Source organism: Coturnix japonica, unplaced genomic scaffold (genome assembly GCF_054131305.1).
Source record: "Coturnix japonica strain WE unplaced genomic scaffold, WE-NBRP24 Scf049, whole genome shotgun sequence".
NCBI lineage: Eukaryota > Metazoa > Chordata > Aves > Galliformes > Phasianidae > Coturnix > Coturnix japonica.
In genome coordinates, this window is record NW_028188952.1 from 786,987 (window position 1) to 813,446 (window position 26,460).

General features: G+C 47.3%; 1 protein-coding gene across 1 annotated transcript in view; it reads left to right on the forward strand.

The window, feature by feature from the left end:
• SKAP1 (src kinase associated phosphoprotein 1) overlaps window positions 1-26,460 on the forward strand; it is a 113,049-nt gene that overhangs the window by 16,407 nt on the left and 70,182 nt on the right. The window contains exon 4 of the mRNA XM_015885596.3: window positions 4,982-5,098. Coding sequence (XP_015741082.2) covers window positions 4,982-5,098 — 117 coding nt within the window. The remainder of the gene's footprint in view (window positions 1-4,981; window positions 5,099-26,460) is intronic.

Consider the following 26,460-nt stretch of genomic DNA (forward strand, 5'->3'; position numbering starts at 1 on the left):
CTCAAAGCTACTCCTCTCTGCTACCATTGAGGCACCTTTGTAGGTACCAAACTGTGTTTGCAGAGCTGCTCTATGAATTATTGCAGTGCACAAGTGCATGGCCCAGCTTCTCAGCTGCTGTTTTGCTGCATCCTTAGCAGAGCTGCTAACTCAGGAGATGAACCAAAGCGCAGCTTTGTGATCTTCCTGTTCCTCAGCATCCCCATTAAGTGACAGCTTTGCCTCTTCAAAGAGCCTCACAAGCACAAATTTATTTATGCCCAGACATTACAGGGAGCTTTTAGCTGGTTTTGCCCCCATTGGATAGGCTTTATATTTTGCTGGTGTGTTACCAGGTCATCAAAGAAAGACTAAATCTTGTTTATTTGTTTACATCCCATGGGAATCTGCTGCTGCTCTGGGTTTCAGGCTTGTTCCTAACCAGGCTGAGATGTGCTGTGCTTCCCCTGTCAGCAGCTGTTCTGTGTAGCTGCTGCCCACTTAAGAGGTGGAATATACAGCGCCTTAACTGAAAGGGTGCCAAGGGCTGCAAGAGAGGGAGGAAGTCAGAGGGGGAGGGAGAGAGCAAATGCATGTTGAGAAAAGGAGGGGAAGGGAAAAGCAAAGAGGAGAGCTCAGCTGAAGAGGGGCTGGCTGGGGGTGTTTTTTGGTATGGGGGTAGGTGTGTTTTTTGGGGTTATTATAGAAGTAGATCCATAATCAGCGATGGGAGAGCTTTTAGGATTTGCATGTGACTCAATGAGGAGTCATGGCAAAGTTACAGTGTGAGCTCAGCAGATTTTGCATCTCCCTGGGTTTGGGGGGGTTCTGTGGGACTCCAAGTTTACCACAAGCTGAAGTTTGCTAAGTAAGAGCTTTGTGCTCTCATAGGGCAGCCCTGCTGAAGTGTTCTTCTAGGCAAGGCTTGCAAGCTGCAGGCTTCTTGAATATCACATGCATAGGGGAGTTTTTGGTATGAGAGTAGGTGTTTTTTGGGGTTATTATAGAAGTAGATCCATAATCAGTGATGGGAGAGCCTTTAGTATTTGCATGTGACTCAATGACATCCCGATTATCTTCTATCTCATATCATCACGAGGCTTCTTTGCTACATAACAGGGAGAGAAAACAGTTTAACCCCGAGCTTTCCAGCCTTCTTCAGGCTTATTCTCTCAGAGTAACCGAAGTAAGCCGAAACTTACACAGGTTTCAGCACTATAAAAGCCTCAGGCTCTTTGTAGGGCTTTGATAGGAGCAGGTTTTGCTCCCCAGCTGCAAAGCTGCCTGTTTATCTCCCTTTAAGGACCTTAAAGCTGCACGGCTGGGTTTGCTCACCCAGAGCGATGCTGCGCGCTGCAGCCCCCCCTGCTGGCCGAACCGCGTTACTGCAGGCAGGAGAGATGAGTGCGAGAGCTCCTTCCCCTTGTTGGTTTTGGCAGTTTTAGTGGCCCATTAATTTGCTTTACTACATGCAATTAATAACAAGGCAAAATAAAAGTGGATATCGAGGGTGAGAAATTAGCCTTGGGTTGGATTCGTGTGTCAGCTGGCCAAGACCCATTTGGGTCAACGTTAGGAAACTAAGGATAAATGGGCTCCTTGTGGTTGAATGGAGGTCCTATGCTTTGCTTTTGACCCTATTGCAATGAAGTCAACCTGTCCTGCTCAGAGAACACAGCATAAACAGCGAGTTTTTCCTGCACATAGTTTATATCCCTGCCCCTAAGATAGCATTGAAGTGGGATAAACACTTTGAGATCTGTCCATAAGGGTTCTTTCCTATGTGGTTTGTGACGACTGCTGTTGTTGGGATGGATGGGGAGGAAAGGAAGGACGTGTGTGTGCATCTCAATGGGCAACAAGCCCTGTTGAACACTCAGATGTATGCAGTGTTACTAAAAGGAACTTAGGATCCGAGTGCAGAAACTCAGTGCTTCCCCAAACCCCTCAGCTGTTGGTGTATTAATCACAGGGACAAATCACACAAATCCATATGGGTGCTTAGGAGCTGATGAAGCCTTGAAGGCATTCAAAAAAAAGCAAACCTCGTACGTTTCCTGGCACATAAATGTGTTTTAAAAGGTGCGTAATTTATAATAGCAACGTTGACGGAGCTTTAACTACGCTGCAAAAGCTAAACTGTAATAGAGCTGCGTGTGAGCAGTACTTACTGTGTGGGTGCATCGCTGCTGATGTGTTTCCATGTGATCCTCTGTAATTTCAGCACTATGAAACCATAGTATTGATAATACAGCCCTGCTAAATGAGTCCCTGAAAACGTGGAGATATTAACAGCGTCGAGATGGGAGTTGGATCAGAGGCCTTTATTTTGTAGGGTGATGCCGAAGAGTCGTTACTTTAAAGCAGGAACTTTGTTTCCTCGAATATTAAGTGGAGTTGGGGATTTTCCTTCCGCTTTGGCACGAAATGCCTTATCATAAAGTGTAAATGGAACCCGCTCTGTATTGATTTTCCTCGTGCTCTAAAAAGATGCTTAATGAAACTCTGGGTACCTGAAGGCCTTTGCTACGTGCCAAGTGAGTTTAATTGCAGTTCCCTTAACAAGCTCCTGGAGATGCTCCCCTTTCTACACAGCAGCCCCTTCTGCCTATTGAAGTCCTCATTCTTTCTGTCTGTTGCCATGCTTTCATTCACTGTTTGAACATATACGATGGACAAAGTACAGCTTAAAGGATCATAGAATGGTCTGGGTTGAAAAGAACCATGATGACCATCCAGTTTCAACCTCCATGCTATGTGTGGGGTCACCAACCACCATGCCCTGCTTAGTGTGGATTCCTAGGCCTGGTACCCCAACCCTGGGGACATGATATGCCCCCCTGCACTTTGCCCATCCACATGAAGCAGTGGGTCTGTGTTAATTACACACAGTGCCTTCAAGCCTCTCTTTCTGCTGCTGTGCAAGAACCTGTTGCCACAGAGTACATCAGGCAGCTGAAAGATGGCTTTCTTTCCTTTCCCCCTTTCCTCTTCCCACCTTTCCTATCTTCCCTATGCCACGACAATCACAACACAAGAGAAGGCACTGAGCACACTCAGGTGTAGCCAAGCAGTGCCAAGAGACCCCAAGATGAAGCATAAGCCCAAGGAACCTCTCACTCTTCCCCCTTGAAGTCAGTCTTGCAGTTGTTCATGCTCCAAAGCACGATGAGTTGAGTGGAGTTACTGAGGACCTGAGTAGGAAGATAGAGCAGCTCTGCGTCAGGTGCAGGGTAATTATTTGCTGGAGTTGTGTGCTATTTGGTTTTTATTCCCCACGTTTTCATTAAAAGCTAATGAGTTTTTCCTCTGTTTAAAACAATAGCTTGGCCCCTGACAAGTGGTTGGTTCTTTGCTTTCTGCTTGGACTCAAGTAGCTGTTGCTGCTCCATAAACTTAATGGAAAAGGGAGATGAAAGCACAGGAGTTTGTAAAACCAACCCTCTTTCCTTTCCTTTGCAACTCGCTGCCTGCAGAGCATTTGTTGATCTTTGGTGTTGCAGCTCTAAAGCAGTTTAAAAATATTCCTAAAGCTAAACCAAACAGAATATGCCTTTGTTGTTGCAGTAGCTCATGGGCTGGAGCCCTGCTGGGCCTGGCACGGCTTTGTCTGTATATTCTGCAGCCTCTGCATTCTTGAATGGGTTAATGCAATGTGTGGAAGCCCAATGTGTGAACCTGCTGCAAGGAAGAGCAGATGCAGCTTATTCTTGCAAGTAACTTTGCTGCCTGGATCCTTGCACCAAGCAATGTGCTGCAGCCACACTTCAATGCATGAGCTGCTCCTCCCCAGTGAGATGGGCTGCTATTCAGCAACCATAAACAGTTTGCTCATTATCACAATAATGCTGCACCTGTATCTCGTTATAGGGGAACACCTGTTACCTCGGTGCTGGCTTGAGGAGCCTGGCAGTTTGCATTGGTTCTTTTTAAGATATTAAGGCTGAATGGGCTCACATGCTGCAAATAATCAAGCATACAACACTACAGCATGGCACATAGGAAGGATGCTCATTCGAATGCAAGGATGGAAGATCACTGCAGAATGTCTTCCACTTTGGTGTGATGGTGCAGCAGGAATTGCAGGGTTGGGGGACCTGCAGCTTTCTTCATGGCATGAGAAGAGGTTGGTAATGCAGATGCTGAATGATGCACTTTCCAAAAGCAGCTGGGATGGCTGATGGAAGTAAATAAGAGTTGGAAAGAGTGCTGCTTCCTCAATGCATTTCTTGGTGGTGGGAGGAGGAGAACCTCCCATTCCAGCTCTTCGTTACCCTTTCATCAGTGCTCGATTCAAACCACGGGGCACAGTTTCTGTGTTTGCAAAGATAAACCTTGTTTGGAACTTAGATTCGTTCCTGTTTGAACGCAATTAACATCAGCTGCAAACCCACCTTTGGTGCTGTTTGTTGTGTGCTGAATGAGGAGCCAGCTGTCTTTACCTCCGTTATCAGCAGTCTGGGCTGTGTGTATTCAGGAAGAGAAAAAAAAGAAGGTTGAAAGATGGCTTTTTTGCTTTGTTTGAGCCAAGCAGCCTTTTCTCCTCCATGCAGCCTACGTGTGCTCCGCTTGCATTAAAGTTTTATGTTAACATCTTTTCCTATTGTGCTTTCTGCATAAAACCCAGTGTCGGAAGCAATATAGGATTCCTTGTTCTAGAGGAGAAGGCCATAGGATTCTATGATCTCCTTCTTACAGATGGATGCTGAGTGCAAGAGCATTGAATGGAACAGGCCTTGGGGCCAAAGTGTCAGAGCTCAGACTTCCAGCCTCCTCCTTGTGAGCCCTCTGTATATACATAACATGGGTGCCGTTGCAGTAGAAATACACTGCCTTGACCCTAAATGATTCATCCAACCTTATGACCCACCAAAGCCAGTTTGGGTTTTGTAGAGAACCTCAGTGGAAGGTTGGAAAAGGGAAGAAACACCTTCTCAGTGTGGGAGATAAGCTTTAGATATGGCAATGTCTTCATTAAAATGAAGCTCTGCTCTCTTTCTAGGAGAGACTCAGCACGATGCTGGCTTTGGGCAGGACAGTTCAGATGACAATCAGAGCTGGAGTCTGGCCCCTTCTGTGACATCTGATGTCCCGCTGCCATCGGACCTGCAGGATGATGGTAAGTCACCGCTGGCCTTTCAAAGTCATGTATAGAAGATGGGAATGGTGTGGCTCGTATCTCATCTCATAACGCTGGAGGGGTTGAGTGCTTGGTGCTCATCCTTATGCTTCAGAGGGGTCACGTTGTCTTCCCATAGCTTCTCTCCTTCTGTGTTATGAAAATTAGGCTAATCTAAATGATCTGGTTGGAAAGCCTTTTTGGGGACCTTCTTGTTTGGAGCTCTGTCCTCCCAATAGCAAAGAATTGCACCCAGCCGAGCAAGGGAGGTGAGCTTGTACTCTGAGGCCAAGGGTATATTAAAGAGCATTCAATGCCAGACAGAGTTTTCCTGGGGCAAAGAGTTGCTGCCATGTTTGAGCTTATGAGCACTGGTTTAGGGGTGATGGATTTGCGCTGTGCTATTGAAATTGGAGCCTTCATTGTGGAGACAGTTCTATCTCCTCTGGGGTTATCTGTGGGCCCTAGTGAAGGCTCGACTGCTTCAGTCTCAGGTTCTCAATCTCCTCCTTCCCACAGATCTTGTTTCCTCCTCCTCTTTTCACTTCCTGTGCACTTTCCCCAATGCTTTCTTACTCCCCACTCCTCATCCTTTTGCCCTTTCATTTTCTCTGCTTCTTTCCCTATTCTTCTCCACCTCTTCCTGCTCGATGTATTCTCTCACATCCACTCCCACTCTCATTAGTGGGCTGGTAGTCATCAGTCAAGAGCACAAAGCAATGAGGATTTATTTGGGATGAGGCCATAAGAGCTGATGGGCACCAAATTTAGTTTCCTTGCGCTGTAAAGAGCACCAGGCTTATCTGTCACAGGTATTGATTCATGCTATTAAAAATGGCTTCATTGAGACTGATTAGAGATAAGGTTGGTCTGATAGTTGGGAAAAGAGGTGTGGAATTTGGGTTCAGCTCTTTGAAGGCATCAGAAACGATGAGTCAATGCAACGTGCAGATGGAGAGTGTGCGATAGGGATAATGAACGTTGGGTTAATTGGGACATGAAAGGGTGCTGAGGACCTCGAGTTTGGCCTCATCAGGTGAGCATCGTCTTCATGAAGCCTAGGCTTTCTCCTGGCATGTTTATTAAGCTTGTCTGAGAAGGTATTTGCTTTGCTAACTTTGAGCAGTGGTTTTTGGCAGCCCGAAGGGGCAGAGTTTGACATAACACTTGTGAGATATGCAAACACTTGGCACCACTGGAGATGTTCAGACACAGATGAAATGCCAGGCTCAATGGAAGGCTGCCCAAGTTGGGGGTGAATGGCCGGGAGATGGATAACACAGGGAAAGAAAAAAACGGCATGCAATAAAAAAGAAAGGGGGGAAGAAGCTGGATTTGAGAGTGGTTATATTGTAATGAGGTGTTGGCTCTTGGGAATTGATAAGAGCATTGGATGTCTGCAAATGATGGGCTTTGAGTGTGTTCATTGTGGATGGAAGTCGGACAGTTTTGGCTGATTGGATTCAGACTGTTGGCAGTCTGGAACGGGAGAGCTGAAGGAAAAGAAAAGCTGAATTCTAGATGATCTTTATGGCCCATTCCAACCCAAGCTATTCTATGAAGTCCCCAATGTTATTAATCCAAGGCTTCAGTGGAAACGGATCCCTCTGGCTGGGCTGATGCTCTTTGCTGCTTTTGCAGGGGAGTTTGGGGATGGTGAAGCCAACACTGTTCACTTTCATTCCGCACAGACTTCTCCTTCCCTGCTCTGAACTCGTGTTGGGAATCAGAGATCCTTTCAAGTTGTCTCTGGAGGGAGCAAGAGGGGCTGTGTGAGTTGGGGATGACTTTACTCAATGAGGCATGGCCCTGCTCTGTAGGATTGTCCCTAATGAGTGATTAAGAAGCTAATGTTTGTACAGTGCTGGGAGGCTGCAAAGCTCTGTAGAAGCACAAAGTACTGCCATAATGATCAGTATTTCTGATGAGACACTTCCCACGTAATGTACTCTGCTCAGACCGCGAAAGACTTTGCAGAAAAGACTTTCTTTTAAATGGATAGATTGCTAAGTGTTGCCAGTGTTGTGTGATTTAGTTTTCCTGTGCGGAAGGTATCACTTCCTAAAGGGCTGGAGAGGCTGCAGCTTTAACATTGAGCACTTTTAGATATTGCTTTATAGGGTTTGGTTTGTTTGTTTGTTCTTTTTCTTCCCCTTGGCTCTTTAGCAGCACTGCTCCTATCATAACAAAGCCAGTGATGTCTTACTGGAGGGACACCGAGGCAGCAGCCAAATGATTCACCCCCATGTCAGAGCATCACATGGAGCTGGGGGTTGTGGTCACTGCAGCCCCATGCCTGGTGGCTGTATTGCTGGTGTCACCACGAGAGGAGCAACCATATATTGGTGTAACAGAGGTATATGTTAGGAAGGGAGCATAACTCACAGTGACAGGAGTGTGCTGTACGGGTTCTGTTAGGCATAGTCTCCATGGTAAGAAATCTCAGCTCTGACTTGCAAGGTTTTTCCATCGTGTCTGTGGGCAGACATGCAGCTCATCCACTTTTCCCGTGTGTTATTTCAATGCCGAAGCTCTGAAGATCAAATCAATTTGGCAAAGACGCCCCTTTGCTTCATAAAGACCTGCTAAAAATGGCTTCTGTCTTAATAGCTGTGCAGGGTGAGATGGTCCATCACTGCGCCCCAGTGGCTTGGGGGGGGATGGAGACAAGGAAAAATGGAAGTGTGATACTGAAGGTTGGGATTAGGAGGTGATGAGACTCTGATTTACTTCTTAAACCTGCTTGCATCTTGGAGAGCCTCAATTTGCTCCTGTTTGGACATGACAGGGTAGGGGAAAATCCTGCGGTGAGTTTTGTGTGCTCTCTGCAAGAAGGGCTTGGCAAGCCAGCATGGAAGCTCATGGGATGAGGTTGTAAAGCTCTTTGGGAAGCTGCTGCCTTGTCCCTATTGGCCTCCAAGCAAATCCCCTGCACAACCCAAGCGTTTACCTTCGGGCATCCCATATTCCCTTGATGCGGAGCATCGAACCATTCTCTCCCCAAGCATTGGCTCTGAACCGTGCGTGCTCCCCGGCTTCCAGACAATCTGTGAGCGTGAAGCTACACCTTCTGCTTTTAATTCCCCCTCGTTTTTCCTACGTGCTTCTATTGGGGGCTCTATTGGGACAGCGATCCCAACCATGGGGGTCTGCCACCCACCCCATATGCATAGCGCTCGCTGCCGTCTGGCGGAGTTCCGCAGCGCCCCCTGGTGGCGCGGAGGGGAAGTGCAGCCCGTTCGGGAGCCGATCGCGATGCTGTTCTTTGGGTTTTCATTTGAACCTTGACCATGAAATAAGCGGCTGAAAGAAAGAAAAAGAGCAAATAAAACAGGTTGTTGTGCGTATTTCTTCTTGCTGGCAGCGGGTGTGAGAGCAGCGGGGCTTTGGCAGCACGGCGTGGGCTGAGCGACACCCTTGGGTTGGCTCAATAACAGCAGAGTTTTGCTTTTTGCTAGAGCCAAAGTGGGAATTATGGTTTATTCTTCCCCAAACTGCGGTGTTGGGGAGGCACGGAGTGGCTGTGTGTGTGGGCAGCAGGTTCAGGGTGCAGGCTGCAGCCCTGTGAGCTGCCGGTCCCAAAGCTGCTGAAGTTTGGGTCTGATTTCCTTTTGAAAGTGCATGAAATAAAATGCAGACTAAGAACCTGAGTGTCTGCAGCCTCAATAAGAGATCAAACCCGGAATGTCGAGTGCCTTTTACAGGTTGAAAGCATTATATTTTCTTGTGTTCTTTTAAAATCCCATTAGAAGCAATTATCTCTGTCTCCCCAATGTCCAGACATGTCCTTTCTTGCGTTGTTCTAAACTTGCTGTTGATGTACTTGATGAAACAGCACAAGAAATGCTTTGGGAATGGTCTGACGGACGTCCCTTGTGGCTCTATTCCTTGGGCATCATCCCATAGAGCTGGGGCTTAAAGCACATCTGGGTCACTGTTTAGCAGGACATCAATTCTGTACCAGGGCTGCCTGCAGGTCTGGATGGGAGTTTGTGCTCAGGGGGTCTGGAGGTTAAAAGGGGGGGCTGCTGCTGCTGAATGGGATGTGAGGGCCTGGTGGCTATTCGCAGCTGAGGGCTGTAAACCTCAGAGCTGCTTTTATGCAATACAAGATGTCTGTTATTGTCTTTACCATCGGGTGTTCCATGCCTTGGTTTGTGGCTTGGAAGGGGTTTTTGCCTTAACCACTGTGATGTTTGTTTGGTTTCTAAGCTGAGATTCTGCAGTGATTCCTTACTGTGAGAGCTCTTAAACTACCCAAAAATGTTATGAAATGTGGTGTAAAATCTCAGCCGTGTGGGTCTGTGGCACCTCAGACCAGAGTTATAACTCAAGTTACGCAGACCTCAGCACTAATAACTTATTAATGCAGCCTCACCAAAGCAGAAACCCTCACTTCTTACTTCTCCACTCTTTGCCAACAGGAGAAAGCATAATTAAAGTTGGTTGTTTTTTCTGCTCGTTTCATAAGCATGGGGTCGAATGGATAGATGTGCTTTGCATACCTGGAGGGACAGCCCTTAACAATGAGGTCTTAAGGGGATTTCTTTTGGTAAGATGCTTAATAGAGCATAGGTGAGCATTGAGTCCTCCACCTATGGGTTATTTCTATGGGGTTCAGTGAGGTCCTGGAGTGGTCTTAGCCTTCTCTTATAGCAAACTGAGCATCCCTGTGTCAGACCCATGTGAATTATGGAGGTGTGGGTCGCACACCCGCCTCCTAAAGGCCCTTTTTTTATTCATGAGGATGTAAATCTGAGGCGTTTTGTGGCTCTATATTCTCCCCAGCGAAGGGATCGATAGGCAAGAAATGTAACATTAACAAAGTGTCAGGGTGGAACTTCATCACATCTCCTGCCCTGTTTATTCTTAAAGAAAGCTATTTTGGCTTCCTGCATTGCTTTGGGGGCAGAGCATCCCACTGTGAGCCCATGTACTACAAAAGGAAAAAGGGTCAGAGATGCTCAAGTTGAGATAATTATGAGTGGGTTTCAGGTTATGTTGGTTTTGATACTTTGCTTGCTGGAGTTTTGAGCTGATGACATAGTTATAAGGGGGAGCGAACAGGGCTCTTCCTAATGGCAAGTTGGTTTGTTTGAAACCAGGGTGAACTTCCCTTTGTGCATGGGACAAGTAGACTCATAGGCCAGCAGAACGTGGGCTTTCCTGCTACATGGATGGGATAAAACAGCCTCATCCCATAGATAAGGTTAGGTATTGCGTGCTCACCTGGGTGGAACTGCTCGTGGGAGCTATGATGGTACATTGCAGGATCAATCTCAGCTCACTAACGAGTCCTGAAGTACGAAATTCCCAGCTGAGAGAAATGGTCTGGACAGCAATAAAAGCCCTTGCTTTATATCCACACATTAACACCCGCTCAGCTACTGCTGACTTCATTGTGACTTAAACACGGACGTGAATATTTGGTTCAATGCGAGCCACAGGGAACGCATTAAATTATGACTCAGGTGATGTAGTGCTGAACATCACTGCGTGCAAAAAATAAAGCCACCGTCCTGGAGAATTTAAATTAAAGTCTGCTTATAATAAATCCCAAAGCAGAACATTTTAAGGGCCGGGTGGAGGGTGGCAAAGGAGGAAAAAGCCTTTTTGTTTTCTTTCCCTTTTCCTTTATTTCTTTCATTTCTCTTTGCAGTATAAGGGATGAAGCAAAGCTTCACCCAACTGGCTTTTCCTTGGAGCAGCCGGACCTGATGTTGGGGTTCCATTAGCAGAGTGGCTCTGCTGGTGGTTGGCACTATCATTTTGCAGGAGGGCATTGCTGTGTTGATGCACATGCATCATTTAGAGTAGCTCTGTTGAAGGCATCCAGCGTTGAAGAGCTTCTTGAACCAAGCTGAATCCTCTGAGCGAGCTGAAAGGGACGTTGTGTCCATGATGATTCTTAGGCTGTGCTGATGGGTATCAACCTGCATGCATTGGGGCACTATAGGGTGCCGAGCAGACACTGAGACCAGCAGCTCTAAGCCAGCGCCGTGGGAAGAGCAGCCGAAACAATCAGCGCCATCCTTCAACCTGATAATGCCTTCTCGCCAACTAATAGCTCCTTGTTCATCAAGGAAACGAATGTGTGCTGAGGTGACACGCTCTTCACCCACTGCTCTTTGTTCAAGGGTCTTCCAGACTGATTGTATCAGCTCCGGCACTGACAAATGTCCCCCCAAACTTTAACGCTATGTAAAATTGAGTTATGGGGTTTTAAGGTTAGACTCCTCTGGCTGAAGGTTGATTGTCTCCGAGAGATAAAGGAATCAGTACTCAACAATAACAAAATCTTGGCCATGGGATAATGCCTGTTATTGAGCTCGCAGCTCTCTTTATTTGGTTACAAAGCTTCGCCACTATTTTTTCTCCCCGCGCTCGTAAGGTTTAAGTGGGAGCCGCTGTTGGAAATGGGTGAATTGCTGCTGTTCCTCTCTCCACCCTCACTATGTGCTTGCACCAACATTCAGGCAGATGGATCAATTCCTCCCATTGCCCGGGGCTTTGTGTTTAACCAAGTTACCCTCAGTGTGGCACTTCCATAGCACTTGGGGTGGCCTTTGGAGAAAGAAACCTTGACTTCCTCACCCAGACAAACCCAAAGGTGACCCAATGCTCTCCCAATGAGCATTCAAGTGGTTTTGCAGTGAGATTCAGCCATCAGAGTGGAAGGGCACAATTCCCTTGTGCACAGCCCACTTGACCCAGGTTAGGAATGGCATCTTTGTTCCTGGGAGCACCCAGCACCTTGTGTGGATTCTCTGGCCAAAGAGCTGTTTTGTATATAGTAATGAAGCTTGGCCATCTGCTGTACGTATAGATGGTCTGCCAATGCTCTGCAAAGGATCAAAGCATGATAAAATAATGGAATCTGGGGGAAGAAATGAGAAGTTTATTTTCATTTTAAATAGATAGTACCTGGGGCAAAGGCATTCAGTGCCGAAGCGACCTAATGCTCCCATAGGAGATGCCTAGGGAAGACTGGTAGATGGGCAGAGAAGTCCCAACATCCAGGGGAGGACTAAATTTAGTGGAGTGAAGCTCCCAATGCTCTCTGAACTCCTTCCAGATCCTGGGAGTGCTCTCTCCCTCCCCTGATAACCACCTGATTCATGGGGTGTGTGGGGAGACGTGCGTGATAGGGGTGATGTTTCCTTGAAGATTTGGAGCGTTCAGGTTGGTGGGGTCAATGTTGGGATATAGGGTTGTGCTGTCCACCTCTCATTGCTCATCCCTCTGCTTTACCTACTCTTAGTTACCCAAAAGGACAGAACTCTGTTGTGGGCATCTGAAGGAGCGATCTTTGGGTCAGTGAAGCTTTCACGTCTACCCTAACTCTTGCCTCCATAAGCCTTAACTAAGAATTGCTCTCTGGGTATATCCACCCTTAAATATCAGTGCCGTGCGTGTTTCTTGGTGGGGAGGGGGTTACAAAACTGATGTGCCACGAGCTTTGAGATTTGGATTTTAATATACCTCTGGCCCAAGGTGTGCTGGCTGCTAACCTCAACTCAGACCCATTTTCTCACCTCTTTTGGGGGGATGCACAGCCAAGGACAGAGCCTGATGCCCCCAGTGGTAAAACAGAACCTTCTCCAGTGCTGAATGTGTGGTGAATTACCTTCTTTTTTTGTTACCCTGGTTTATTCTGTAGTGGCTGGAACCTTGTTTTATTGTTCTATCTGTATTCCTAACCTCTCAATGTCCCCTACTATTATTTCCTCTGCTTTCACTTGATATTTGCATTACCACCTAATTTAGTATCTTCCTGCTCATTGAATTAATGGACTGTTTACTTGCCTTAGATAAAATGGGGACCGATACCCTGCAGTACCCCAACACAGACGCTTCTCCCCCACGTGACACAAAGCCATTTATCAGCAGCTTTTGTCTGTGGCCCTTGGGCCAATTTTCAGCCTGTGACGATTGCTTCTATCCGAGCGGAGGGGAAATTAATTTCTTTGGTTGTGGTTTTTTTTTTCTCAGTGAGATTTGCTGTGGCACAGCATCAAACGCTCAGTAAAGTCTCCAGATATATTGCATCTTCCACATCACCCTTCGTCTGCTAATTTCATGTCTCGATCAGGAAGGCTGACCGTATGTGCCTGAGGTCATTCCCTCTTTGCAGACCCAAAGGTTGCTTGTTGCCACGAAGGCAATTATTGCCTTAGGTGCTCATAAAGTAATTGACTCCCTGTTTGGTTTTTAATCCGGCCTGTTATTTTATGAGCGTGATGTGAGATTTGTGAGAGCGTTTTTCAGCTTCACCTTGGTGGTTTGCTTTTAAACTTGGGGGCTACCTGGGATTATTGCCCTCTCCTCTTATCTATCTGCTGTGATTAAAAGGGGTGGCCGACGGTTTTGTTATGCTCAGGAACTCTTGCTGTCATTCCTCAAAGACTTCATGCAGATGGAGATTGGTGGGAAGGAAGTATAAAGTATAAAACCCTCACATAGGGTATATCTTTCCATCCTGTTCTGTGCTCGCACCCACGTCCTACTGCTGATGTAGGAAAGCTGCTGCTTACCTGAGCAATCTCTATTGGAGAAGTGCATGACTTCTGCTCCCTTGAGTTGTAATGGCATCTCCCAAGTGGGTGAGAATTCTTTGCTGCCAACATTTTGCCACATTAGTCATCTAGTGGACATCGGGGTGGTGACACTCCTCTTAAGATGGGTTTCCAGTTTGCTTTCTGTCAAGGTTGATTTAAAGGTGCTTTATTTCCAACTGTTAAGTGGAAATTCTACATCTGCTTTGAGTGCCTTTCTGGGTCTGCTAGCTCTGCTTGACTGGATGCATCAATTAATTTTGGAGGGGGGGGAAATGCATCTTATTTGGAATTGAGGATGTTTTTGGTACCTTTTCAAATGCAATTTGAATGATCCCTCGCCAGCCCTGCCAAGGGAAAGGAAGGCCAGACAGTATCAGTATTTGAATATTCGCTTTTGCTTCTTTGCTTTGATATGCAAACTTGCTGCTGATCAAAGAACTCTGGGAAGAGGCGGACAATAGTGCAGAGCATGGCGGCTGGGTTCTGGCTCCTGGGTTTGATCCCATGACCAGGATCGGGACGGTGCTGTGCTCCCCTCCCCCTGGTCCTCCTGCTCAGCCCCGGGTTCATGTAGCAGCAGGGGAGCGAGGGGCACACGCACAAGCCCCGAGGTTGTAGAAATGCCATAAAATGGCTATAGCTCTGTCGCCTACAAAGCCTCCATCCCTCTTGGGTACCCCAGTATGCTAAATCTGTGGGTTCAGGCTTGGGGCAGGTGGTAGGATTTGCTCCTTTAATCTTCACTGTCTATTTATTACAGTGGAGCTCCAGGGCATCTGAGCATGGCCTTTCTCGCCAAGAGACCATAACAAATGGCTGCACTACCTCTGACACAGAGCCGGGCTTTGCGCACCACCTATCTGCGCTCTTTGGCGTTGGCTCCTTCTGTCTCCGCTTCTCCTTTTGTGTTAGGATGCTGATCAAACTGGAGAGAGCAGGAAGGGATGTGAATGCACAGAGCAGCTCCGGGTGACCCCAGGCACCTGCCCTCCCCCTGGCTTCCTGTCTGCCCTTGGCTCATTTGTCAGGGGGGGATGCTCACCTTGCGGATGAGAAACCACTCTGCCCCGGGCCATGGGACCGTGACTTAGGGTAACCCTTTTCCCTTTGTTTACTCTTAGGTATTGAACCCTTTTGCAATTGCTAATTATTTTTCAATTACCCAAGACAAATGCAAAGGTTAGGGAGGTGCCATTTCTCAGTGACCCCGCTTGTCAATCGCGGCGACTCTTTATTAATGTCGGAGCTGGGTTTGTTAGATTTTTCTTGTTGGTTTTAAAGAATAAGAGAAAGCATCTTGAATTGCAAGGTCAATTCAAGCCTCTATTTGTCTGTGAATGCTATCAGAAATTATCAGGATAGAGGTGGGAAGTTCCTCTCATTGCAACTTAGTTTTATTCTTAATGGGATGAAAGGCATCTTAGATAAGGTGGAGAATAAGGTGGAGAACCGCAGCAAACCTCAGCATTATAGAAGAAGACACAACAGCCTTGTCCTACTCTCCTGCAAGATAATTTAATTGTTCCAATGGTGTTTTGTGGTACTACCACAGTGTCAAAGCTCTTTAGCACCAATTTATAGCTTTGAAGAGCTCGCAGTTCAAATAGGCAAAGAGGCAGGATGGGATAATGGAGATGTGGTTACAGTGTGGAGTGATTTGCCTCCAACGTACCCAATGCTGGAGGAAACACAGTTTGAGAGGCTGAACTGAGGGTTGAGAAAACAGCCGTGATGTGCACATGAGACCCGGATTTGCCATATGGGCTCTACTGAATCTGAGCTATCATCTGTCTGAGGACCACCATTTTTGGCAGCTGGATGACCTTGACTTGCTCCTTGATGGGGACAAGGGACAGTGGGACAACCCAGTGCCCAATGCTCAGTGCTTTTGTCTTCCACGCCGGAGTTCCAGGAGGCATTGGCTTCAATCTCCATGTCAGAATTTGGGTTCCCTGCTGTGGTAAAGCTTTTAATTCAAACATCCCAGACTCCTTGGATGGGGCTGCAGTGTGGGGTGCAGCCTGCGTGGGGGTCAGGGCTGCATGTGAGATGCTGTTCACCCTTCTTTTGTAGACCTCAGTCTCTTGGATCCCTATTGAACCGGGGAGGCTTGAAAACCCCCTGTTCTTTTCACGAGATGGATTTTGCAGCCTGTCTCCAGGCAGCTCGAAACCCAAAGGGCATCGCTGAACACACCAGCGACAAAATAGCATCTGGGGGGAGGGAATAGGAGGACAGAGGAAGATGGAAAACCTTCTATACAATAATTAGAATAAAATTGGGGTATCGAGAATACAGGGGTCAGCTTCTGTTCACACCAATATGGCTTTCACCTTGTAGAGAAAGGCCTGCACCAGGTAATTAGGTCAAGTCAATGATTATATATCTTTAAGCGAAGTGGAAGGGACTGTAATTGTGATGAAATTTGTTTGAAGAGGGAAAGCATGGGGAATTTTGTTTAAAGGTAACGAGTTCAAAGGGTAAATGAAGTTCAAGGTTCAGTTCCTGTTCACTCCTAACAAGAAAAAAAGAGGAAAAAAAAAAAGAAAGAGGGGGGGGAAAAAAAAAAGACCCACGCACACCAAGCAGCCAATATTTCTATCAGACGAGTTGCTTTATCTTTTGGAGAAGGGAATGGGATCATATCCCTGTAGGAAAACTGGAATTAAAACAAGTGACAGCTCTTTAATGGGGCTTTCTTTCTTTAGGAGCCAACAGAAGGGTAAAACCTTGTGTAATGTTTTCTTTTCTTTTTCTCCTTGGTTTATTTGTCCCTGCTGCACGCAGCCACCTCGAATGCAAATTGGGGACATCCCAAGAAGGGGTTCTGCTGTGATATGCAAATCCCCACTTTGTTTAAGGGAACTTTTACAAGAGAGGGAAAAGCAGCTGCCAGGGCAAGTCTGGAAGGGTGGGGAAAGCTTCCCAGTGTTGGGGGGCTTCAATTGATGGGATTTCAGCTTCCCGTAAAGGTCTGTGGTGGAAGAAAAGCTTTTTTTCCTGCTCGTACTGCTGCAAAGTGTGTTTTCATCCCAGTAAATGAACAGCTGAGTTGGCTGGAGAGTGGATCCCATAGCACGAGGGAGAGCTTGGATGGTCTTGGACCTGGTAGAAGAGGGCATAAGAAAACACAGCTGGTGCTCCCCCTGCGAGGGGCTGCTCTGAAGCTGTGCACGTGAGTGTAGAAAGGAGAGCTGGGTGATACACATGTGAGGTCGTGCAGCATCACTGTGTGACCTTGGAAGTTGTGACTGTGCCACCAGATCTGACTATGTTGGCTCTGGGGGGGTTGGCCCCATTTCTTGCACTGCTGTATTGGTTGCAGTTGGGGGGTCCCATTGCTTAGCTCTGAGATTTGGGTCCAGAGTTTGCAACTGATGCTCAGAGGTGGCTCTTCAGAGGGGTGTGGGGTGTTTGACCCCTTGTCTATCAAGCAAGGGAGGCAGTGTTGCTGGTAATGACTGTGCTGATCCTGTGCAGGCATTGAGACTGGCTGCTTTTCTTCCTCATTCTCTTATCATGGGGCTGGAGCCTTGTTCTGAGCACAGCCCTGGGTCTTCTGACTTCATTTAAAAGTCACCTGTAGGGTTTAGTGCTGCCCTACTGGAAAGGAGAAAGCACCAAAGCAAACCTCATGAGCCCGCTATAAATTGAGTAGATATAGGAGGTAACCCCAAAGTGTTTCATGACACTGACATTGGGCTGCATTGCCCATGGCCTTGGGTTCTTCTTGGGGCTGATGCTGACCTGGGGATGGCCCTGCATATGGTGATATGGGGTCCTACTCAGTGCCATCCAAAGGGGTGAGCAAGGGTGCAGCCTCACCTCCGCTGAACCCAAGCTGCAAATATTTCTACCCCAGCCAAATTTAGTGGGGATTCAAGAAACAACACTGCGACAATATTAATGACCTCTGAGGGTACGCAGAGTTCAGAGTTCGCCTCCTGTTTACACCACGGTTCCTCTCCCCCCCACCCCGTTCCGGTTGCACCCATCCTATCTGCCGTATAGATTCTGTACTGTGGGTTGTGGTTACGAATCTGTTTCATGGCATTTTAAATCTCGGTTTAGGTCTTTTTATTTTTGGCCTGGATAAATGCACAGCGGCTTTGTGCGGCTGACGGAGGGCGCGGGGTGTCGGGTTGGGGGTCCGCTGTGAGCAGGGTGCTGTGGGGATGGGTTCAAGGTTCACTCTTTGTTCGTGTGTAATAAAAAGTCTTCAGTTATCAGGTATTTAAACCCAAATCAGCAGTTCCATATCCGTAACCTGAGCTAAGCGTTCCTCCATCTAATGGCCGCGCGGCTGTCGTTTGCAGCGAGTTGGGTGACACTCGATTTGTACTCGGTGACGGGAACAGATGGGCCTTCATTGTGCAAGCCCGCCTGTATGCAAATGTGAACGGAGTTTCACCCGGGCCCGGGCCTGACCTGACCACGCAGAGGCATTTACACCATGCGCCCAGCCGGGGGGGCGGCCAAGGGCGATAAAAAATGGCACTCGGATAGTACCAGCGGCAGGTCAAGTTTACCATCCGTCTTACAGCGGGGACCGCGCTGGCAACGCGGTTATTTAGTTTCAGTGTTGATGTTCGTTGCAATGAGCTCCATCATTTCACCTGTTTATGAACCCAGACTCACGGCAAAAAACCCAGCGAGGTCGGCTCCGGGCTGCTGTGGGATGATGGGTGCCGTTCCCAATGGGTGTTCTCTCATTTTCTCCTGCTTGTCCTCGTTGTGATGTTTTCCTCCGCATCCCCTCCCCTCACTTTTGTGTTTTTGAGGTTTTGCTGCTTTTTTTTTTTTTTCTTTTTTTTTTTTTTCTGGGAGAACCAGAGACCCGTCAGTGCCCGAATGGGTTTGATTTATGATTGAGAGAAATGATAATTGATGCCGGAATAAACAAGCGGCATTTTAAGCATCGGCTAACAATTTTGCACGTACGGAGGCAGTGCACAATATACAATAAATCTTAACCATTTAAATGTACAACCCTTCATTAGAGTGAAAATATGAACAGCTGTAATCGCACATTTACGCCGGCGACGGAGGAAAAAATCTGGTTACAGTTGTCATTTTTCATGCTGATGAAGAACGGGCAGCAGGTTCTGAGCACTGCTCCTGCAACGGTGGGATTTTAGCCCTCCATCCCATCCCTTCTTCCTCCCACCTCCCTCTCCCCATCCCCGTACAGCGGTGCAGCAAATTAGCGCCTTTTGCTCCCAGCAACGCTCCGCTCCTATATTATTCTCCTGCTCATCACAAAAGTCGATTTCTCATGGCAATGGCAGAGCTTTCTCCTGCGGGACTGGCCCCCCAAACTGCTGTTAGGATGAATGGTTGCACTTCTCCGGGACATCTGTTCTTTGGAGGGGTGCTGGGAGCTGCGGGCTGGAACTGATAGAAAAGAAACGGTCACCGCAACTACAGCAAAGGTGGCTTGCTGCTGTAAATCTTATTGCTTGCAGCAAGTGGCCACGCATCCAGGGGAGGTAGGCTGAGCGGCCAGAGGCTTTTTCCCCACTCTTTTTTTTTTTTTTGCTTGTTTTGGGTTTTTTTTTGTGCCTTCTAAAGGCTGAAAAGTCCATTATTTGCAGATCTGGAGCCGGCGACGCGATAGCTGTAAGCGCTGCAAAGCGTCGTGAAATCTTCCTGCCTTGTTTTTGTAGTTTATTGGTCCTTCCGTAGGCAAAAAATAAACCACAAAAACCAACAAAACAACAGTGGAGCTCATATATATTATTAGGCAGTTGAGCCTCCGTGCTCAAATCATCGCGGATAGAAATGAATGGCCGGAGCTGGAGCTGGTATTTGTCCAGTCGGCACTTGTCATAAGTGACAGGGATGATGAAAATAAGGCACTTTGTACGTATCGAGAAATTGAGGGCTTCTGAAATGGTTTTATTCCCTCGTTTTTACTCATTGAAAAGTGGGGAGGCCATTAATTTCCCATCCCGGAATAAGGAACTGCTGGGAACGGGCGGAAGGTTTTGCAGGTCTATTTGTAACACAAACATCCCCATGTGCTCTCGGATCGGCGATTGCCACCTGACCCGAAATCCACACCTTAATACACCAAATCTTTATTAAACCATCACTTAGGTCTTACTTGGATGGGCCACGGTCACGGGCAGAACTCTCCCTTAAGTCCGAATAATTACTAAAATCAAACCAAATAAAAGGCTTCAGGATTTGGCCCATTTTTTGTGACCTTGAAATTGCTCTCTTGAGGAGATCCTGGCAGGTAAAGAGAATTGGATTTATATTCTGATGTATGAAATTCTGCTCGGTTTGCGTTAAGCAGAACGCGGCGCCATCAAATTTATGGGAGGAACGAAAGAATTTGTAAATGATTTTATTTCATCCCCCTCTCCCCATTATTTTTTGGGGGAAGAAAAGCTGAGGGAGGTAAAAGGTGGCTGTTAGAAAATCATTGCTCATTTTTTACCCCCACCACGAGAGCAAATCTGTTTAAAAGAAACCCAACAAAACAAGGCAACTTTTGCAAGCGAGTTGATTTCTATCATTGCTGCCTTTTCCTGGAATAAAGGAGCTTTTCCAGGGCTGTTTTATTTTGTTATATCAGTGTTTGCGAAGCTGGAAGGCTCTGCTCATTGCAGGAGTGCCCGTTGAAGCCGAGTGCCCTTTGGAAGAAGCACTGCATGCAGCTCCTTATTGCCAGCTTCTGCAGCACCCCTTCAAGTGCGACTGTATCTCGTTAAGTGACTTAGAGAACCGGTCTGGCTAATTTTCTCTAATAGCCTGCAGTGCATCTTCAGAACACTGTTATTATTTCAGCCTCACCCCGTGGCTGCCCGCACTAAAAGCTGCAGCCTGTGGGGATGGGCATCTCTTTTTGTTGCTGGTCCCCAAAATCCACCCAGGTGAGCTGGACGGCACAGGGATGGGTTTCTGCCATGGAGAGATGGGAAACCCTTGTTTTCTCCAGCATTTTGCATGCCCTGGTTTTACATATAGGTATATATATGTATGTGTGTGTATATATATATATGTATGTATATATAAATATGCATATATTTATGTATAATGTCTTTATCTATCTTTCTCCATATGCAATCAATATCTATCTACGCGCATCTATAATATATATATATTTGAATTCTCTTCCATCTTTTTCTTCCTCCCACCCTCATTCCCGACCCCAGAGCAGCAGCTGGCAAGCCCTTAAAGTGAGAGGGGGGTGGTGGTGGTGGGATGGGGTGGGTTGGACCCCCCCAGCTCCAGCCCGGCTGCAGAAGGGCTCCAGGAGCCATCTCGTGGCCATGGGGCTGCTCCGCAGCCACCCGGAGGTGGGGACCAGAGGAGAGGAGAGCAAAGGAAGGGGGGGGGGGGCGACCGTGTTCAAATATAAATCAAAGCCATCAGTCACCAGGAATCTGGAGAAAGTGGCACGGGGTATAAATAGAGGCTATAAGTGCGGTGACAAGCAGGGCTGCAGTTGTAAATACTCATTATCTTTCCTAATATGACACCGCGTGGATCGAGAGAGCTCGGCAAATGACAAAGGGAGGATCAAAATTAAGAGCTGGCGAAGGGAATCGGGCATTTAGAAACCTAAAATCTCCATCCTGTTTTTATGTAAAACAAAAGCCTCCCCCCCCCCCCCCCCCCAAGTTTATATTTGCTATTAATACGTATTAACTTAGCACCCCGTCTCCTCCCCAAAGCTGAGCGAAAGCCCCAAAGACATCTGTTTGCATACATTGTGTGTCAGGCAACATCAGATCTGAATAGAATTTATCTAAATTTTATATGCATGGCTTGATGTAAATTGAAATAAATTGTACGGCATACTCTGCGTGGACATATTGGTTTTTCCGTCACCGCTTGAACTTTTAACCTCAAGGTTTGAGCCGGTCACACGCTGACCCGTCTGAACTCTGCTGGTAGAGCCAAGTCTGGAGGGATGACCTTGCAGCCATGGCAACCCCGAAAGACAGTCCAGGCCTCCTGCATCCCCCCCCTCCTTTTCCCCCAGCCCCGAAAAACCTCAGATAAATTGGGGAGTGTTGGGCAGCGCATCCTGGGCATCGTCTGGCACAGAAGGGAAGTTTTGCCCCCCAATTCTCAGCTCTCTGCTTGAACTTCTGAGCAAGGACTGTGAGAATGGGGCTGGGTGTCCTTCTCTCTTCCTGCTGGTGCCTCAGTTTCCCCGTGGGTCGTGTAGCAGAAGTGCTTTGTGGCATATGGTAAGTGATGCTTGAGGTCCCTCTTAATCCAAGCTGTATTTTGATACAAAGTGGGGATGGTTATGTCTGCTGTACCTGGCTTATGCCAAAATACAGACTCCATATAGTCTCGATGGCAGCAAGCTTTGTTACAGCCTTCCTCAGAGCTCAACCAGAAGGGCAAAGAGAATTCTACCTCTTCATTGGCATCCTGAGCTCTGCAGCAAAGGCCCAGGGCTGTCCCCCCCACCTCCCCTTGGTGCCACCCACCTCCCACAGCACATCCTGAGCTTTATGCCTAACAAACACCAAATTCATCTCGTAAAAATTTCCTAGCATCTCCATGGTGCTGCACAGCTCCTTCCCATAGGAAGGGGCAACTAGCAACGCGTGCAGCTGCCGAGCAGCTTGCTCTGTTGCACGTGTTCTGCACACAAGAATAACTCCCACTGCTGCTCGTGCACTCGAGCTGGTGTTGTGCACTTGCACTCTGCACAATGGATTTATTGCAATATGGGTGCATGTAATAATGCAGGTTGTGTGCAGGAAAGCACATGGCAGCGTGCAGGCATGGCCAGCTGCTCCAGGTTAAATGGGGTGGCAGCGGGCACAGGGCTCTGCTCATCCTCCCCATGGGTCCCTTTGGGTAATTCACCTTCGTGCCACTTCTCTGCTTCATGCTCTGTAGGAAAGGGAAAGTCTTCCTGCTCCATGAGGCCAAATGTGGGTGAAGGGCATCTGCAAAGCCAGAACTGGGTCTTGTGCAGTGGGGTTGGAGACCAGTTCCTGAGAGCTCATCCATTTCCATCCTCCCTTCTGGTGAGCCCCTGCTCAGCTTTCATCCCAGAAGCTTTTCTCTACTTCAGAAGTGCAGCGTTTGCTGTTGGAAGTTCTCTTGCAAACAATCAGGCAGTCTCTCTCTAAGCTCCAGAACAGAAAATGATTTGTCATCAGCACCACACATAAGCATGTGCTTAATTGCTTTCCTGACTTTCAGTGTCCAAAGGGCCTGACTGCGAGTTCCAGAGACCCCAGAACAGCTGTGAAAATACTCACTTGCTCTAAACAATGGAAATAGGAATGGGAGCAGTATTATCTCTTTGGCCAAAGGCCTTAGGGTGTATGTCCATCCCATCCCAGCTGCAGAGAGCTGAGCTTGCAGAAGTTGTGCTTCTGTGGCTGCTGCTGGCCCCAAAGATGTGGCCCGATCCTACAAGACTCCATGTGTGGGATCTGTGTCCATGATGGAGGGAATAGGACCAACAGGTTCAGGAGGTTCCAGACTGGGAAGTAAGGAGCAGAGTGTGCATCTGCAGCGTGTGTGGTTCTTTATTACTCCCATTCCCCACCTGGGCCAAACGATGAGGGTTTGCTGATGTGTGGTGTCTCCCAGACAACAGAACTTAAGAGATAATTTATTTAATAGATGCGACTTAAAATAATTCCGGTTTCCGTGTAACTGAGGGTAAGTTGTATTTCATCGTTACAAAGCAATAAGCAGGCGATAGATCCCTGTTTATGGCCTATTTTATCAGTATGACTTCATTGTCTTGTTCTTAAAAATTGTTGTTATAGCCCTATTATTATGAGTTAATGGGCAGAGAGCTGTAACCGTAATGTAACAGAACTTTGGCAAATCAGCTGCAATCTGTGTGACTAAGGCTGTTTTTATGCAGCGAGCACAGGGGGAGATGATGGTTCTGTGCTGATGTCCATTGCTGCATGGGGTTGGTCGAGTCGGGGTTTGCATCTCTGCAAAAGGAGATGAAGCTTTGAGTATAACGAAGTGGAAACACTCGCAGATCTGCAGTGCTCTGTCCTGTTACATCGGTGATAAACCAAGCTGGCACTCAGGAAAGCACAAATGTGCACAGGAAGGCACACACTGAAGGACATCAGGGTTTCTGTAAGGGAAATGCAATGCAAGAAAATGGGTAGCGATGTGAGAGCTCTGAGAGCTGCGTGAGCTGCTGGCAGGAGGAAGCCAGAACCCATGGATGTTTGTTTTGTCCTTTACCTTTACAGCTGGAGATGCGATAGCAATAGCTGAGAGGGAAGCAGCAGACATGTAAACAGCCCTGCAATTAATGTTATAGCTCCACATTGGTGGAAATTTGTTTTTTAAAGTTATTTGCTTTGCCCAATGTATTTTTAATGCACTGAAATGCCGTAATAAGGGCATAACTATTTCAGGATGCTATTGTAAAGCGGGCTGAGATGTGGGTTGTAAAACGTCGGGAGTGTTTTGTGCAAAAAACTCCCTTTGCAGATCCTTCATACCAAAAAATAATCCTTTTTTCTGCTTTCATCTTAGCTGCACACATGTCTGGAACACGCTGTTAGCAATGCTGTTGCGAGTAGGCAATAATGCCCTGTGAATCTTAGCTTCCATCTCTTTCTTCATCCTGTTTGAGCAATGAGAGGCAAGGTTTCTTCTTTGCAAACTACAGCATGAAATTACAGGTGGTGGTGGGAATGTTAAGACTGGGGTGTTTTCTGATGCTCCTTTGTTGCATTGGTTAAGGAGCTCTTCTCCATGCGATTGTTCCTAATGTCAGATTTCTAAGTGATTAGTTTCTATAATTCTCCTCAATTTTAGCCCAGCCCAAGGGATGATCTGGGTTCATTTTCTTATGCAACCCATATGTGTGGAAGGGTTTAGCAAGGAACCCTGAGGAAAAACACAGTGATTCTTTTGGCTCCTTTAGAAACGTGTTGTCCTTGCAGGCTGAGTGTAAGGCTTGGTTGAGTTGGGTTTGGTTTGGTGTGGCTGGGTTGTGTTTGGTTGCTTTGGTCTTTGCAAGTTGAGTCTTGATTGATTTGGGTTTGGTTTGGCTTGGTTGGTTTGGCTTGGTTGGGTTGAGTTGAGTTGGGTTGAGTTGGGTTGGGTTGAGTTGGGTTGGGTTTGGTAAGGTTGGATGGGTTGGGTTGGCTTTGGTTGGGTTTATTTGGGTTAGATTTGGTTTGGCTTGGTTGGTTTGAGTTGGGTTGCCAACTGAGTGCCATTACAGAGGGAGGAAAGGACAGAATGTGAGCATCTTTTATTAAGGCTGCTGATATGCAGATCTCTCGTGTCTCCATGGGTAGTTCTGTCAATATCTTGCATACTTTTGAATATATTTTATCACCAAAGGACTGGGGATTTGAGGATTACTCAACAAGCCAAAATACAGTAGTTCTATCGCAGCCCATCCACTCTCTCTCCCTGTCAGCATCCGAACAAAACCCCACACTCTTTAGCTGAATACTTCAGAGGTCCTAAAGTGAGAAATTCAGGTTGAGGTCTTTTTGAGTGTTGGAAATAAACATTGACATGCTGGTGGGTTTATGCAGTGAGTCCTACTCGAATAGAAGCTCTGCCATCCCCAGCACAGAGCGCTCATCCTGGCACCATGCGGGTGAGGGAGCGACGTGAATTAGGTTTCTGTCCTTATTGTTACTGTGTGAATGGGGGGAGTGGGGAGGGGGTGGGGGAACCAGAGCTCTGCATCATTTTCTTTGCTGTTTGCAAACCCCTCTGAATAGTGAAAAACAATGCGATTAATTTTCTCTAGCGCAATCATGCATAGATTTAATAAGCATCCAAAGGTAGGATCCATCTGTAAAGTACGCGCTGCATGCTAAATTACTTCTCTTCTGCCATTTTTTTTTTTCTCTTTCCAAACCTTAATTAATTGAAGGAAAAAAAAAAAATTGTTTATTAAAGTGGGAACAGGGTAGGCTCTGTCTCTGCATCTCTGGTTCAAAAGTTCATACAATTCCCTGAAGGCTCATCTGCGTGTGTGTGTGTGTGTGTTTGCAATTGGGTGTGTGTGTGTGTGTGTGTGTGTGCACATCTCTCTCACTCACAGTCTTGCTCTCTCTCTGCTAGGAGACAGATGCCCAGAAAGGTGTTGTGCTTTAAACAAAGGTTTCTTTTTCTTTATTTAACTTTATATATATATATTCCTTTTTGAAGAGTCTTGGTGCTGTGCTTAGCTTCTCTCCCACTGCTGCTTGTCCTTCATCCCTTTTGGCTCCGAAAGGTAAAATCACTTCCAGTGCGTATCTTGAAGCGAATTAACAGAGATAAGAGATGGAGGACAGGCAGCTGATGCCACAGGTGGATCCCCAGCATGGAGGAAACTGAGGCTCCTGGGAAAGGGAAGCACTTTGGGCATGCAGGGCACACACAGGAAAAATATCCATCAGCGCACAGAGCTGTGCCAGGTGGGGACATCAGGGAGAGAGGAACGCGTGTGTTGCCAAAGCCATAATCGCCTCTTGTCTTCCTTCAATGTTGCCCTCTCCTTGAATCCCTGCCTGCCTCCCATCTCCGTCAGGCTCCTTCTGTTCCCCAGCAGACACCGGCTCCGGTTGCAGCATCATTTTCTGCTGGCTCAGCTCACCTCGCCTTCCCCCTCCCATGGTGTCCCATCACCCCCATCCCACATCTGCTGTTCCCACGGTGCCCCCAGTTCAGCCCCCCTGCTGCCTCCCCCCCCCCAGCTCTCCCCATCAATATTTCCCATTCACTTTTTCATGTTGTCCCCTTGTGCTGTCACAGCACCGTGGGCTGGGGACTTGGTGTGCTTTGCTCCTACCTACCAAGAGCAGGAGGGCATTGGGTGCCCACCAT